This window comes from Tubulanus polymorphus, chromosome 8 (assembly GCF_964204645.1).
Source record: "Tubulanus polymorphus chromosome 8, tnTubPoly1.2, whole genome shotgun sequence".
In the NCBI taxonomy this organism is placed as follows: Eukaryota; Metazoa; Nemertea; class Palaeonemertea; order Tubulaniformes; family Tubulanidae; genus Tubulanus; species Tubulanus polymorphus.
This window is the reverse complement of record NC_134032.1, coordinates 7,303,045-7,317,996: the sequence shown is the minus strand read 5'-3', so window position 1 is coordinate 7,317,996 and position 14,952 is coordinate 7,303,045. Positions and strand designations below refer to the sequence as shown.

The 14,952-nt window shown below is 40.4% G+C and overlaps 2 protein-coding genes across 2 annotated transcripts; both read left to right on the top strand.

Moving 5' to 3' along the window:
• Positions 1-795: 795 nt before the first annotated feature.
• LOC141910314 (uncharacterized) lies at positions 796-2,379 on the top strand. The gene has a single exon (XM_074801048.1). It carries the CDS (start codon positions 796-798, stop codon positions 2,377-2,379), a length of 1,584 nt encoding a protein of 527 aa, XP_074657149.1.
• Positions 2,380-3,176: 797 nt separating this feature from the next.
• On the top strand, positions 3,177-3,920 carry LOC141910313 (uncharacterized). The gene has a single exon (XM_074801047.1). The coding sequence runs from the start codon at positions 3,177-3,179 to the stop codon at positions 3,918-3,920; it is 744 nt and encodes a 247-aa protein (XP_074657148.1).
• The last annotated feature ends 11,032 nt before the right edge of the window (positions 3,921-14,952 follow it).

Sequence of the window (14,952 nt, the reverse complement as noted above, 5' to 3'; positions counted from 1 at the left end):
ACAGTTAAGAGCCTTTACAACTGGTACTCCACATGAACTCGTACGTGGCTGTGTTCACCTATCACCAAATGAAGGTTACAATGAGGCAATGAGACTGTTGGAAGCCAGATATGGCGCTCCATATGACACAAGTCGAGCATACGTAAAAAAGTTGAAAGCCTGGCCTAGACTATCTATGAAAGCGCCAGTCGAGATGGACAGATATGCTATTCTTCTAAGAGATAGCTTCAACGCACTAAAGGGGCTAGGGCGGTTAACAGAGCTAGAACACCCAACAGCAATGAACCAGATTGTTGACAAGTTACCAGATTGCCTACGATATAAATGGATCAGACCGGATACGGATATCTTCAGTAAGACTGGATATCCAGCAAGATACGAAGACTTGGTAACATTTGTTGAGATTGAGGCCAAAGTGGTCTCAAATCCTCGATATGGTTCTAGACCGAACCAAGAAGATGAAGCTAAATCAACATGGAAGAATAAGCGACCAAATCTCAGACCCGTATATAACGTAGCGTCCAATGAACGAAATGAATACTGCCATCACTGCAAGGGAGATCACTTGTTCCAGGAGTGTTGGAAATTGAAGCGATTGACAAGAACTGATCGAAATGAAATTTTGAAGAAATTAGGCCGATGTTACAAGTGCCTAGAACGAGGGAACATGATTGTCCGGTAATGAAGAAACAAGAAAATAGCAAAGTAGAACCAACGAAGCATGGCCTACAAGCGGCACGCGATGCACCTGAACCTGTTAACTCAAGAAGAGTTGGGTCTCAAGGGACTATAGCTATGGCTGTATTACCGGTGAGACTTCTTAGTCTGGACAATGGTGTCGAGATTACTACGAACGCGTTCCTTGATACTGGGGCCGGGGCCAGCTTTATCACTGATGCTTTGGCTAAGAAGATGGGGCTAAGAGGACAAGCCACGACCTTAGATGTGTCTACCATGTTACAGACACGCAGCAAAATTGAAGCAAGAAAGATCCGAAACTTGGAAGTACGAGGCCTAGCAGGAGGGAATTGGGTCAAACTCCACGAGCTCTACACCCATCCCACTGTAGCTATTAACTGGAAGGAAATTCCAACCGTAAAGGATGTCTCGAAGTATCATCAGTTGAGAAACGTCGATTTGAAATTTGTAGACGCTCCAGTCGGATTACTCTTAGGCGCGAACGTACCGGAAGCAATACGACCAATTGAGATGATTCCCACAGAACGAGAAGGACCGTATGCTATGCGAACTGCAATTGGCTGGACACTACTTGGGCCAGTCCATAGGGGTCAGTCGGCGTACAGATCCACCTCAGTCAATAAAATGTCAATAGTTGATCTAAACAAGAACATTAATGCACATTTCTCCCGAGAGTTCAATGACGGACCGCTTGGTGAAGAGATTCAAATCTCTCCAGAAGAAAAACGCTTTATGCAAACAATTGAAGCTGTCACGAACTACACTGGTGACCGATATGAAGTAGGTATACCGCTAAAGAGGCCATTGCCACCTATACCCAATAGTAGATGGATGGCTGAAAGGAGACTGATAGGAGTAATTAAACGAATGAATAGGACTGAAAAATTCAGTGAAGAGTACCACGAGCAGATGAAAGAACTCAAGAAAAAGGGATACACCGAGAGGGTCCCGAACGAAGAAATTGCAATAAGAGAAAAGTGGTATTTACCTCACCATGGAGTATCGAACCAAAACCGCAATTCCAAACTACGGATTGTTTTTGACGGATCAGCGCAGCAAAATGGCATCTCCTTGAATGACCTTCTGATGAAAGGACCTAAACTCACCAACAGACTGGATGGAGTACTGATAAGATTCAGGGAATATCCAGTGGCTGTAAGCAGTAACATTCAGGGAATGTTTCATCAAATTCAAGTTGCCCCTAAAGATCGGAATTGGTACAGACTCTTATGGATAGACGAATTAGGAAATACCGAAGAGTGGAGATGGACAGTACATCCATTTGGATCTAGACCGTCACCAGCAATCGCGTGCCACGTACTAAGACGCGGCTTAGTAGAACAGTCGCGCCATGAAGATAAAGAGATCTGTAAAGCAGCAACCCAGGCATTCTACGTCGACGATAATTTGAATTCATGGACAGATGCACAGAGCGCACAAAAAGAAGTAACGGTTGTTCATGAAACATCCGATTGCTGCGGCTTTCCGTTGAGAAAGTACGCAAGTACACGTCCAGAAGTGTTGGACGATATACCCGAGGATCGAAAAGCTGTTACAGGAAGCGACATAAACGTAGGAAAGGAAGACTCCAGCGAACTCCCCACCCTGGGAATGAAACCACAAACCGACAAACTTACCTATCGAGCACCAGATTTGAAGACCGTTAAGACAAGAAGATAACTAATATCAAATATGACAAAACTATTTGATCCATTAGGGCTAGTATCACCATGGATACTTAATTGTCGAATACTAGCACAGAACCTCTGCAAGCTGAAGCTGACTTGGGACGACCCGATTCCCGATGAACAACTCAAACAGTGGATGACATGGAGAGACGGGACTCGAGCCGTAACTGAGATTGAATTTGAAAGATGCATCACCAGTCACAGTCCACATACTAGTGACACATACCAGCTTCATGTGTTCAGCGATGCATCAGAAAAGGCACACGGAGCTGTCGCTTATATCCGAACCAAAAACACGAACAAAACAGAAGTCAAGCTGTTTTATGCAAGATCGAGGGTAAATCCTCCCAAAGGCGAAACCATACAAAGAGCAGAGCTTGTAGCAGCAGTTCTAACAGAAAAGATCAAGAAAGAACTACGACTACCACTACAGAAAAGCACCAATTGGACGGACAGTAGAATTGTCCTGGATTACTTAAGAAGTGACACCATTAGAACGTCAGTCTTCGTCAGGAACCGAATTGGAAAGATCTTAACACTTACCCATGTCGAAGACTGGAAACATGTGCCAGGAAAGGAAAATCCTGCGGCCAGAGGAGGTAACGCGAAAGAACTAGCTGGTACTCTGTGGCAACAAGGACCAAAATACTTAGCGTTACCGGAAACAGATTTGCCAGTTGAAGAAACGTCTGTACAGCCGACGCTTTATCGCATCATCACGGATGAGCAACCAACGACCGATATTGAAGGCGTCGAAGCCACAATCGAAATATTGAATCGAATATCTGAATGGGAGAAGATCCTTACTTTTTTGAGATTGTGGTAGGAAAGAAATCCTCCGACGGACAAAGTCCTGTGAATATAAGACGGGAGGCTAAACTAGCAGTTATTCGAGCCATTCAACGAAAATACTTTACGAATGAATTGAAAGCGTTAAACCGACAACAACCCGTATCGAAGAGTAGCCCCCTAAGAAAGCTATGCCCCGAGATCGACGAATGTGGCTTCCTACGAGTTGGTGGAAGATTGAATGATAGTTTGCTCCCACACGAGGGTAAACACCCGATTATACTGCCTAGATCAGAGCCGTTGGTCAACAAACTTATCCGTAGAACCCATTGTATGGAAGGTCATGTTGGAAGGATCCATACTATTTCGAAATTGAGAGAGCAGTATTGGATAATTGGCCTGACGAATGTCGTAAGAAAACTCCTAAAAGATTGCGTCACATGTAGAAAATACCAGGCACGCTTAGAGACGCAAAAGATGGGAGTCTTACCAAAAGACCGAACATCTGCTACGCACGCATTCGAAAATTCGGGTATCGACTACTTTGGACCATTGCGCTTGACAATCGGACGGCGTGAAGAGAAGCGGTATGGAGTGTTGTTCTCATGCAATTTTACGAGAGCAATTCACATTGAGTTAGCGCGTAGATTGGATACCCAGTCGTGTTTACTAGCCATAAGTAGATTTGTTAAGAGAAGAGGCAGTTTAATAATAGAAAGTTTGGATAGATGTATTCCTCAGTAACTTTCGGTAGTTCTAGCTAAGACAACTACAAACGCAAGACCCTGTAATTTGACGAAGAGCAGACGATTAAAATATACACAGATTTATTCCTTAAAGCGAGGTTCATCATAAAGTGCCATTAATAGATATGTGATGATATATGAGTATAAATGATACAGATTAAATATAAAACGTGTTTATCTTAATGATTAGTATACTGTCGACTTATTTCATAATACTTAAATACGAAACTAATGTTCTCTGATATCGAGCATATTCTGGCCGTAATTCTCATTGATTACTTGCCAAAAATGGCGGCCAAGTTAATTGAAATAGAACATAACTGCTCAAGAACATCTAACCTATTTAAACACATACTATTGCTCTAGTATAATTGATTAATATTATTTCAACTATTATATTAAAACACCATGTATTCGGCCATACTTAATAAGTAATATTATTAAATAAAGTACATCCTAGGCCTAGTCAATATTTCCATAGAATATGACTTAATAAAATATTATAAAACTTATTACACATACCTGTAATTTGACGAAGAGCAGACGATTAAAATATACACAGATTTATTCCTTAAAGCGAGGTTCATCATAAAGTGACCTCAGCTGCCCTTCGTCCACTATTTATACCTCAAAAATACCATAACCCTGATTGGTCTGTTCCGTGACTTTGCCCACGGTAACTAAGGTTTGGATCACCCTTGTTGGTGGTAACCAATGCCAAACCTGCTAATTGTTGGTACAAACTTGTTAATTACACATTGTTATAAATTATAAATAATTACTCAGAACGACAGATTGTCGATCTCAAGAAATGACAAGTTCGCTTGTTTGCGATACCCTTGACTGGTCATACCTGCCAGGAAGGTAACAGCTTGCATGAACATGTTAATACTCCAATAGGTTCAGACAATATTTTAGTTAATAAAAAAAAACACAAACATATTGATTTATAAAACTTATAATACTTGAATATAAATACAAAATTCAGAATCGCAAGATTCTGTCGATTATTTTGATACCCATTTTTCAATATCTATTTTAGAGCTTAGCTGTCAGATTAGTGTTGCTAAATCCTCACACACTATGGTTGGCTTTTGTCCTCAAAAGCAAAATGAAACCCTACCTTATGGGTAAGAGATATAAAATAATACCAGCAAAACGTAATTACCTACACAAATATAGTTGGTGATACAATCAAATATAAAGAAATATAGTTACATACATGTATAATGTTCCGTGATAGCTTATAGTTACACAACATTCGTAAACATGCAAAAGTTACATACATTTAAAACGTACTTTTTTAATGTACGATATCTTAAAGTTACATAATATTCATAATGTACAAAATCGTAGCATATAAAAAGGAAAACAACGAATTATTCGTTGGTAATAGGGAGTAGTTGTCCATGATTGGAAGTAACACGTGGACCTGGCGCTATAGCTGGGCTCTCCAAAATATAAAATCGATCATGGTGAACTAAAGCAAAATGTATGGTAAATGACAAGGGACAGTTTAATGCACATCGTGCTGCCCTTGCTTGTGCCAGCGATAAGTTAACAGAAGTCGGTACTAGCCAAGATTGTTGACTTAACCTATTGGTTACTCTAAAATTGTCCCATTTTCCTATCAATTTGGGAAAGCAGTGACCTTCAACATCTACATCATCAACTTTACTAGGTATCGAAACCAACAAATGCACTGGGCACAATTGAAAATTCATTAAGGGAATTTGCACGCAACTAACAGAATCAGAGAGCTCAATGACTAAAGTAGAATGAGGAGTAAAGCGGAAGCGTCGATACAATAAATAGATTAAGGTGCAAATGCCTAATAACGTAAAGGTTACGACAAGAGATGACGTTATGTAGCTAATAAGAGGTTCCCATCCGAGTGGCCCAGTCTTGGTTGCCAAGGTAGGACCCACGTAACGAAATTCCGGTGGTATAGTAGCTGCTGAAGCAGAGTGAATATTTTGTAAAATTGCAACTAGACCCGCTAACTTAGTGATACGGTACTGTTGAATAATTATTAAAGCTAACAAGGTACTCGCTAAAATAAGGGCCAGTAACGAAACTAAGTCCCTGTTGCTGGGCCATGACTCGTTAATGGCTACTTCTCCTGCCATTACAGATTCAGAAAGAGTTCTAAATATACGACTATCATTTTTAATTGCAGAAGTTACGCGCTTCAAACTTAAACTATGCTTCTCGTCATCCGCAATAAGACTGTTCATGGAATGATTATAGATATCAAACGAAGGTGGTATCACTTTAACTGGTCTTTCTAAGACTAACCCACTAGAAATAGCTTCATGCGTAGATATATCAAAAAATGACTGTATAACGGCTAGATTTACTGGGTGAATTGTCGTAATATTCTTACCCTGACTACATGAATTTAAACGCGGACTTAATTTTAAACCGGGTGCGCTGACTTGACAGAAACAAGGAATGTGTTTAATACAAAAGGAACAACCCTCGACGTACTTTTCCGAAAGGCCACATTTCAAAGCAATTCTTGGTACGTTATACAAAACTAAAGTGGATGGTTCCAATTCGACAATTTTCGAACGTACTGAATCCAGATTGACTCTAAAATCGCAAAACTTTATAATATTATCTTTATCTCCTAAGTATAAAGCAAGTATACAAGATTTACTAGATGCCGTCGACAAGGCTTGATTAAATGGGCAAAGCCAATGCTTATAATAATGCCGACATTCGGCCACGTCAGATACTGTAAAAGCTGAATAATACTGAGCATCCGCTGATACAATTAGATACGTTGGTAAATTCCCAATTGTGGTCGAGTGCTTCGAAGTGTCATGGACAGGCATAGGGAATGAATTCACCCGAAACATATGAAGTGGAGCCGCTAAGGGCGTAATTAAAAACTTAACCGAAACAAATATTTCTGGTCCTTTCCTAGACATCAAAAGCCTTCCATGGTCATAATAAAATGTGGGTGCTACTTTGACTAATTTGAAATTATGATGTTTCGTAATAAGAACTGCGCTTATCTGGTTCATGGCGTCTTGTAGGACCTGGATAGGAATGAGACTTGGTGATAATTTCCCACGTAATAATTGAGCTACCGACGCTTTAAACTCAGATAAGTGCAGTTCTGCTTCTAAGCTAGTTTCCGCGTAAGTCGCGTAAATTTTGTCAATGCTAGCTGAAGCTGCTATAATATCATTGGTGGTTGCTTGAAATTGCGTATATAAATCCGATATCGCTCTATGGTTCGCCTTTATACCCTTGAACGCCTTATCAGTTCTTTTAAGCATGTTCCTCGTATATGAGGACAAATGATCGCCATGCTGCGTTAAAGCAGTAGCTAATTCTGACGAACGTTGCTGCAAAGCATTGATATGCGAGGCTAAAAGTTCCACGTCATCCATTGTCGCGGTACCAAATAGAGTTTTTGAAAGACTGCCAATGAAGCCTAAAGGGGCTCCGCGGCGACTTCTAGATTTATTTAAGCTGACGTGTTCCGGAATTAAATCGTGAACATACTGGTTAACGTAGCGGACATGAGTATTTAGTCGCGTTTGTAACTCGTTTAGGTGAATAGCTGTTTTGCGTCGCAATACGCATATAGGACTCTGGTCGTGGCAATCGCCGAATTGGGCCACGTTCATTTCTCGAGGCAATACAATACAGAATGTATGTAGCCAATATTCGTTGGACTGACTTACTGTGCCCACTTTTCCGAAAGTTACACCATAATTGATGGGCTGATTCAAAGCGGCGGCTGCGGGTATTAATGAAAACACCGTTAACAAAGCAACTATTATGAGGCAGTGCCCAACTTGAGAAGATTCGCCTACAGGAGAAAAGAAGAAGAGAGGCCAAAATTTAGTATTGATAAGTAAAAGAGGTCCCGGCCGGTGACCCATAGCACAGAAACTTTCAACATAAAATTAAGTTCTGATCTAAATTGCTCCCAAGCGGAGTTGAAATGAGGCGATTGCAATGTTGCAACAAAGATGCTCGAATGACACCTAGCGCCGCGATTTGAAAACTGATTGTCTTTTTCTTTTTCGGCCTGTGCCTTTTCTGGTGTGGGTTTCAAAATATTTGTCGATTGCGAGTTGAGTGACATCGTCCTCATTGACCCATGAGTTTGTTGAGTTTTTGTCTGACCATTGAACTTTGAATACTCTTACATTATTTTTGAATTTCGTGCCTAATATTTTGTCAATTTTGTACATTTTGCCATCTTTCGCAGTGACATTAGTGTTGGGCCTGGCCTGAACTTTGTTGCTGCTAGGTGCAGGGATACTATTGGTATTATCGGTTTGTGGCTTATCCCCATCCGCTGCGGTTTTTCGCAAATGTGGAAATTTTCCACTATCAACATATGGTTTCAGCAGTGATGCATTAAGTGGCGACTTATAAGGTGCATCATCTTCGCAAGAGCGCAATTGATACGTGAAATTCTTACCATACTGAGAAATATAGTATGGCCCTTTATATTTCGTAGTAAATTTCTTGGATTTACCTCTCCCCACTTTATTATTCTTAAGCAATACTTTATCATGTAATTTAAACGTAGGTGTGGCTGATTTCTTATCATGTAAGTTTTTGTTTCGTAATTGTGCGGTCTCATTTTGGGATTTAGCTATATCCTTAACAATAGACAAGCGATCTTTCAATTGATTTATATGGTCCGTGACCGTGGTAGGGAGGTTATCCTTGGGTATTAATGAGGTATCAATAGGTAGGTTCATTTCTTTGCCAAATAACACCTGAAAGGGGGAAAATCCCGTCGATTGGCTAGCTGACGACCTAAGACCCATAAGAACACTCGACAACACGTCGGGCCAATCTGTTTGATCTTCTTTGACGTAAGTGCGGAACATCTGAGCGATGGTTCTATTGGTCCGTTCACAGGTAGAATTTGTTTGAGGATGGTAAGCTGATGTACGAGTACGTGTGACTTGGAACAGCTCACAAACTGCTGTTACCAGTTTGGATAGAAAGTTTGCACCTCGATCTGAAACTAATGCACCTGGTGCACCGTATCGAGCGAATATCTGATCGTACAAAACTTTGGCTACTTCTGAAGCTTCCTGAGTTTTAAGCGCAAAGGCTTCGGGCCACCTAGAGAAACTATCTACGACTAATAAGATATGCTTCTCACCAGTTGGTCCCTCCGGAAGTGGACCGAGGAAATCCATATGCCATCTTGCAAATGTGTCGGTTATAGGCATGTTAGTGAGAGGTGGTGATTTTTGGTGAGTAGGAGCTTTAGCTTTCTGACATAACATACATGAAGAAACATATTGAGTAATATCTCGGTACATATTTTTCCAGTAATACTTTTGCCTCATAGCATCGTATACTTTCTGGATACCGACATGGCCTCCTCCAGCCCTGCAATCATGATACGCGAACAGCACGTCTGGTCTCAAGCTTATCGGTACTACTAGCTGAGTAACCGAAGGTAGACCTCTAGGAGACTGGTTACGCTGATAACTACGGTAAAGCGCTCCTTTGTACATGTGAAAGCATTGAGACGACCATTGCACTTTGATGGCCAACTTCCGATCCTGGGGTAAGATGTCATGCTCCAAATATTGAATGATAGGCGAGCAATCTGAACAAGAACGCTGAGTGGTAGCGATATCTAAATCATCCACTACACAAACAGGAACCTCAGCTTCCATATCGTCTCGTGTACTTTCAGTCTCGCAACCCTTAGTATCGTACTGAAACTCAGCTTGCCGCCATCCATACGATGTATGGTTACCGGCCGGCGGTGATTCACCTGTATCCTTTTGAAACAGATCTGCGAATAGTTCATGTACTCCTGGCGACACTACATCAATAGGCGCCGGGAAGTCGTCATGTTCACTAGTATCAATGACAGTAGGGTATTCGCGTCTAGATAGGCTATCCGCATTATCATTTTTCTTGCCTTGGCGATGTATTATGTCAAATTCATAATTTTGTAACTTTGTTGCCCACCTAGCAACTTTCGTGGTCATATCCTTAGCATTATCTAAGAAAGTCAAGGACTGGTGATCAGTATAAATAGTAAACTTTTTAGGGGCCAAATATTCCCTATATGCGTCTACTCCTAGCACAATAGCTAGACCTTCTTTTTCCCTAGTATCCCAACGACGTTGTTGGGCAGAAAGAGCACGACCGCCATAACAAATAACGCGCTCGCGACCATTATCGTCGCGCTGAGCCAGTATATAACCTACCGCTGTATCAGACGCATCAGTGCAGAGTAAGTATTCTTTATCATTATCAGGATAGGCTAAAATGGGTGGCGATAATAGGCACTCTTTCAATTGTAGAAATGCTTCCTGATGCTCATCAGTCCAAATAAATTTGGATTCTTTCTGTAACAATGGAGTCAATTTAGTAGCGATATGCGAATAATTCCAGACGAAACGGCGATAGAAGTTACACAAGCCCAAGAATGAGCGCAGTTCTTTCACGTTTCTAGGAACTGGGAACGTTTGTACTGCCTGACATTTCGACGGATCTGCTTTTACACCATCTTTGGTGAAAATATATCCCAAATATGGGGCACTGCTTTGAGCAAAGTGACATTTGGACGGCTTCAATGTCATATTAGCTTGTCGTAAACGGTTAAAAACCAGTTGCAAATGCTGTAAATGTTCTGTAAAGTCTCTACTGTATACCAAAATGTCGTCTACATACACTAAGCAAAATTTCCAATGATAGCCACGGAGGACTTCATTCATGGTCATTTGGAATGCCATGGGTGAATTCTTAAGACCAAATGGTAGTCTTTTAAACATGTAGGCGCCATTTTGAGTAACAAAGGTAGACTTATGCATAGTAGCCGGATCTAACTTAATTTGCCAGAAACCGGAGGTCATATCGAGAGTTGTAAATAATTTTGCTTTAGACTCTGCTACGGAGTCAACAACGTCGGCAATTCGTGGTAGTGGGTAAGAAACCGATTTAGTAATAGCATTTAATTTACGATAGTCCACCGCGAAGCGATATTCGCCTGACTTTTTCTTTACCATCACAACAGGTGAATTAAACGGTGAGTTTGATGTAGTTATAACATCGGCTTTGAGCATTTCGTCTATCTGACGATCTTGCTCTTCTCTAATTATCCCATTACAGCGATATGGCCTCTGGCAAACCGGGGGACTATCCCCAGTATCAATAGTATGTTCGTATATGGAAGTATGCCCTAATTCATTCAAGTTGGAAGAAAATCTATCACGATTCCTATGAAGGAAAGCTAGTAACAATTCTTTTTGTTCATTATTTAGATCCGAATTAGATAAGTCAAATTGTAAATCTTCAACTTTTGGAGTGTGTCCCGTAGGAGGGAACTTCATAGCTTCGCTAGTATCATAATCCGGTGTTTCATCATTAATATTATTTACAGAAACAGTTTCTTCTGCGTCAAGTGACATAATTGATGACTCTTTAACATCCGATATATATGCTATAGATTGCCCTTTTGGAATTTTTATAACTGATTTAGTTGGGTTCAATAATCTCATTACTGCTCTACCATTATTAACTGTTACTAAGCAACGGGCACCTGTATAATTCATAGCCATCAATTCTTGTATTGGTGACAAAAGTACCGTTTGTTTATCAAGAGTTTTAGAAACTTTCACAGGAATTTGAAGTTCTGATTTAGCTTTCAATTTGATTGGTTTAATCGTGCGTGCAAACTTAGTATGGATCTCCATGCTCAAAACTTTATCCTCAACACTCGTCATACTAAATACTTTATTGGGTATATCAATTATTACCTGCTTCTCCGTTATGAAATCTAAACCTAGTAAAAGGGGTTGATGAAGATGTTGAAATACATGAAATTTTTGCTCGACTGGCGTCTTTATACCCGGGAAGATTAAGGGCAGGTTTACCGTACCTAGGACCGACAACTTACTTCCACTCACGCCAACTACTTCTTTTATCTCAGGCGCTGACAACGTTTCATTAGCAAATTTAGTTTTGTTCAGACATGACAATGATATACAAGAAATACCAGCACCTGTGTCAAGCAATGCGTTAATTCTGTGCCCCGACACAAATACTGTGGCAACATTTTTCTCTAATGTCGCCAGGAACGCAACTTCAACCTTCGGGTGCCCGTCCATAGTTGGATTCTCTTGGACAGGCTCGCACCCCTATTTCTGACCTGAGTTCGGACAATTTCGAGATATATGACCTGGGGTATTGCATGTATAACATAATGGAACCCGTTTACCTGAATTGTTTTGTCCATTTGGCTGCGACCATTGATTTCTCCTATTGCTGTTCCCTCTATGCCGCTGGTGTCCCCTGTAGTGCTGTTGCCGGAACTGCTGCTGTTGGAACTGCTGCTGCTGCTGCTGGAACTGCGGCTGTTGGAACTGCTGCTGCTGCTGCTGCTGCTGCTGGAACTGCGGCTGCTGGAATTGCTGCTGCTGCTGGAACTGCGGCTGCTGGAAATGCGGTTGCTGGAACTGCGGCTGATGTTGTGGCGCCCAAAACTGCTGCTGCGGCCAAAACTGTTGTGGCTGTGGCACGAATTGAGGAGACCAGGACTGTTGTTGTTGTTGATGCGTTTGATAATTCTGTCTATTCGCATAATTAAATCCATTGTCACTTTTACTATCGGTTATCGCGTTTACTTGACATGCACACACCTTATTGTCCGGTCGCAATTGTACATTTTCCAAATGACTAGTTAGTTTGTCGACCGCTGTGGTGAGACTACAAGTCGCAGTAATTTTACCCCCTGCTGCTGATTCTGCGTTCATTGCAATTTTCCTTAATTTATCAAATGTATCAGGGCAATGAGTTGCGACCAAAGGTTTAATAGAGTCGTTTAGGCAATCTATGGCCTGTTCGATAGCACATGTCAACGTAAATTCTGACTGGCTAGCTGCCCTTTCTACTCGGTCCATGTACGCCTGTACGGACTCGCCTGCTTGTTGTTTATCTAGACCTCTCATTGGGTCTCTTATAGGTTTAAATTTATTTTCCAAGCATTTTTTTACTTCCTCCAAATCGTTCTGTTGTTCGAGAGTCAATGTATCTATGGCGGATCTGGAGGAACCAGATAAACGCAGTATTAGGGCTGTGGTTTGCTGCTCGAGCGGTATATTTGTCGCTTGGACCCAACGGTCAAAGTCATTCAGCCAACTTTTGATAGGCCGACTGTGGTCGTAACCCGGAAGGTCGAGTTTATAAGGCATGTTACCCTCTAGGTTTTCGTTAATGTCTATACCGTTATCCACCTGGTCGATTTCTGCCAGATGTACCTCCTCGTCCTCCTCGCGAACTACAATTTGTCGAATATCTCTCGGCGGCTCGTATAGCGGAATCAATACTGGGTTTTCAACGTTTTGCCGAACTTGGTTCGTTTGTTGTCTTGTTACGATCGTACGGTAGTTAGATGGTTGTGGCATCGGTATTCGAAGCTGGGTTCTCCACCATTTTAATAATAGAAAGTTTGGATAGATGTATTCCTCAGTAACTTTCGGTAGTTCTAGCTAAGACAACTACAAACGCAAGACCCTGTAATTTGACGAAGAGCAGACGATTAAAATATACACAGATTTATTCCTTAAAGCGAGGTTCATCATAAAGTGCCATTAATAGATATGTGATGATATATGAGTATAAATGATACAGATTAAATATAAAACGTGTTTATCTTAATGATTAGTATACTGTCGACTTATTTCATAATACTTAAATACGAAACTAATGTTCTCTGATATCGAGCATATTCTGGCCGTAATTCTCATTGATTACTTGCCAAAAATGGCGGCCAAGTTAATTGAAATAGAACATAACTGCTCAAGAACATCTAACCTATTTAAACACATACTATTGCTCTAGTATAATTGATTAATATTATTTCAACTATTATATTAAAACACCATGTATTCGGCCATACTTAATAAGTAATATTATTAAATAAAGTACATCCTAGGCCTAGTCAATATTTCCATAGAATATGACTTAATAAAATATTATAAAACTTATTACACATACCTGTAATTTGACGAAGAGCAGACGATTAAAATATACACAGATTTATTCCTTAAAGCGAGGTTCATCATAAAGTGACCTCAGCTGCCCTTCGTCCACTATTTATACCTCAAAAATACCATAACCCTGATTGGTCTGTTCCGTGACTTTGCCCACGGTAACTAAGGTTTGGATCACCCTTGTTGGTGGTAACCAATGCCAAACCTGCTAATTGTTGGTACAAACTTGTTAATTACACATTGTTATAAATTATAAATAATTACTCAGAACGACAGATTGTCGATCTCAAGAAATGACAAGTTCGCTTGTTTGCGATACCCTTGACTGGTCATACCTGCCAGGAAGGTAACAGCTTGCATGAACATGTTAATACTCCAATAGGTTCAGACAATATTTTAGTTAATAAAAAAAAACACAAACATATTGATTTATAAAACTTATAATACTTGAATATAAATACAAAATTCAGAATCGCAAGATTCTGTCGATTATTTTGATACCCATTTTTCAATATCTATTTTAGAGCTTAGCTGTCAGATTAGTGTTGCTAAATCCTCACACACTATGGTTGGCTTTTGTCCTCAAAAGCAAAATGAAACCCTACCTTATGGGTAAGAGATATAAAATAATACCAGCAAAACGTAATTACCTACACAAATATAGTTGGTGATACAATCAAATATAAAGAAATATAGTTACATACATGTATAATGTTCCGTGATAGCTTATAGTTACACAACATTCGTAAACATGCAAAAGTTACATACATTTAAAACGTACTTTTTTAATGTACGATATCTTAAAGTTACATAATATTCATAATGTACAAAATCGTAGCATATAAAAAGGAAAACAACGAATTATTCGTTGGTAATAGGGAGTAGTTGTCCATGATTGGAAGTAACACGTGGACCTGGCGCTATAGCTGGGCTCTCCAAAATATAAAATCGATCATGGTGAACTAAAGCAAAATGTATGGTAAATGACAAGGGACAGTTTAATGCACATCGTGCTGCCCTTGCTTG

What these genes read in the sequence shown, in the direction of transcription:
- LOC141910314 (XM_074801048.1), top strand. Translation starts at nt 796, where the DNA reads ATGGCTGTATTACCGGTGAGACTTCTTAGTCTGGACAATGGTGTCGAG.
- LOC141910313 (XM_074801047.1), top strand. Translation starts at nt 3,177, where the DNA reads ATGGGAGAAGATCCTTACTTTTTTGAGATTGTGGTAGGAAAGAAATCC.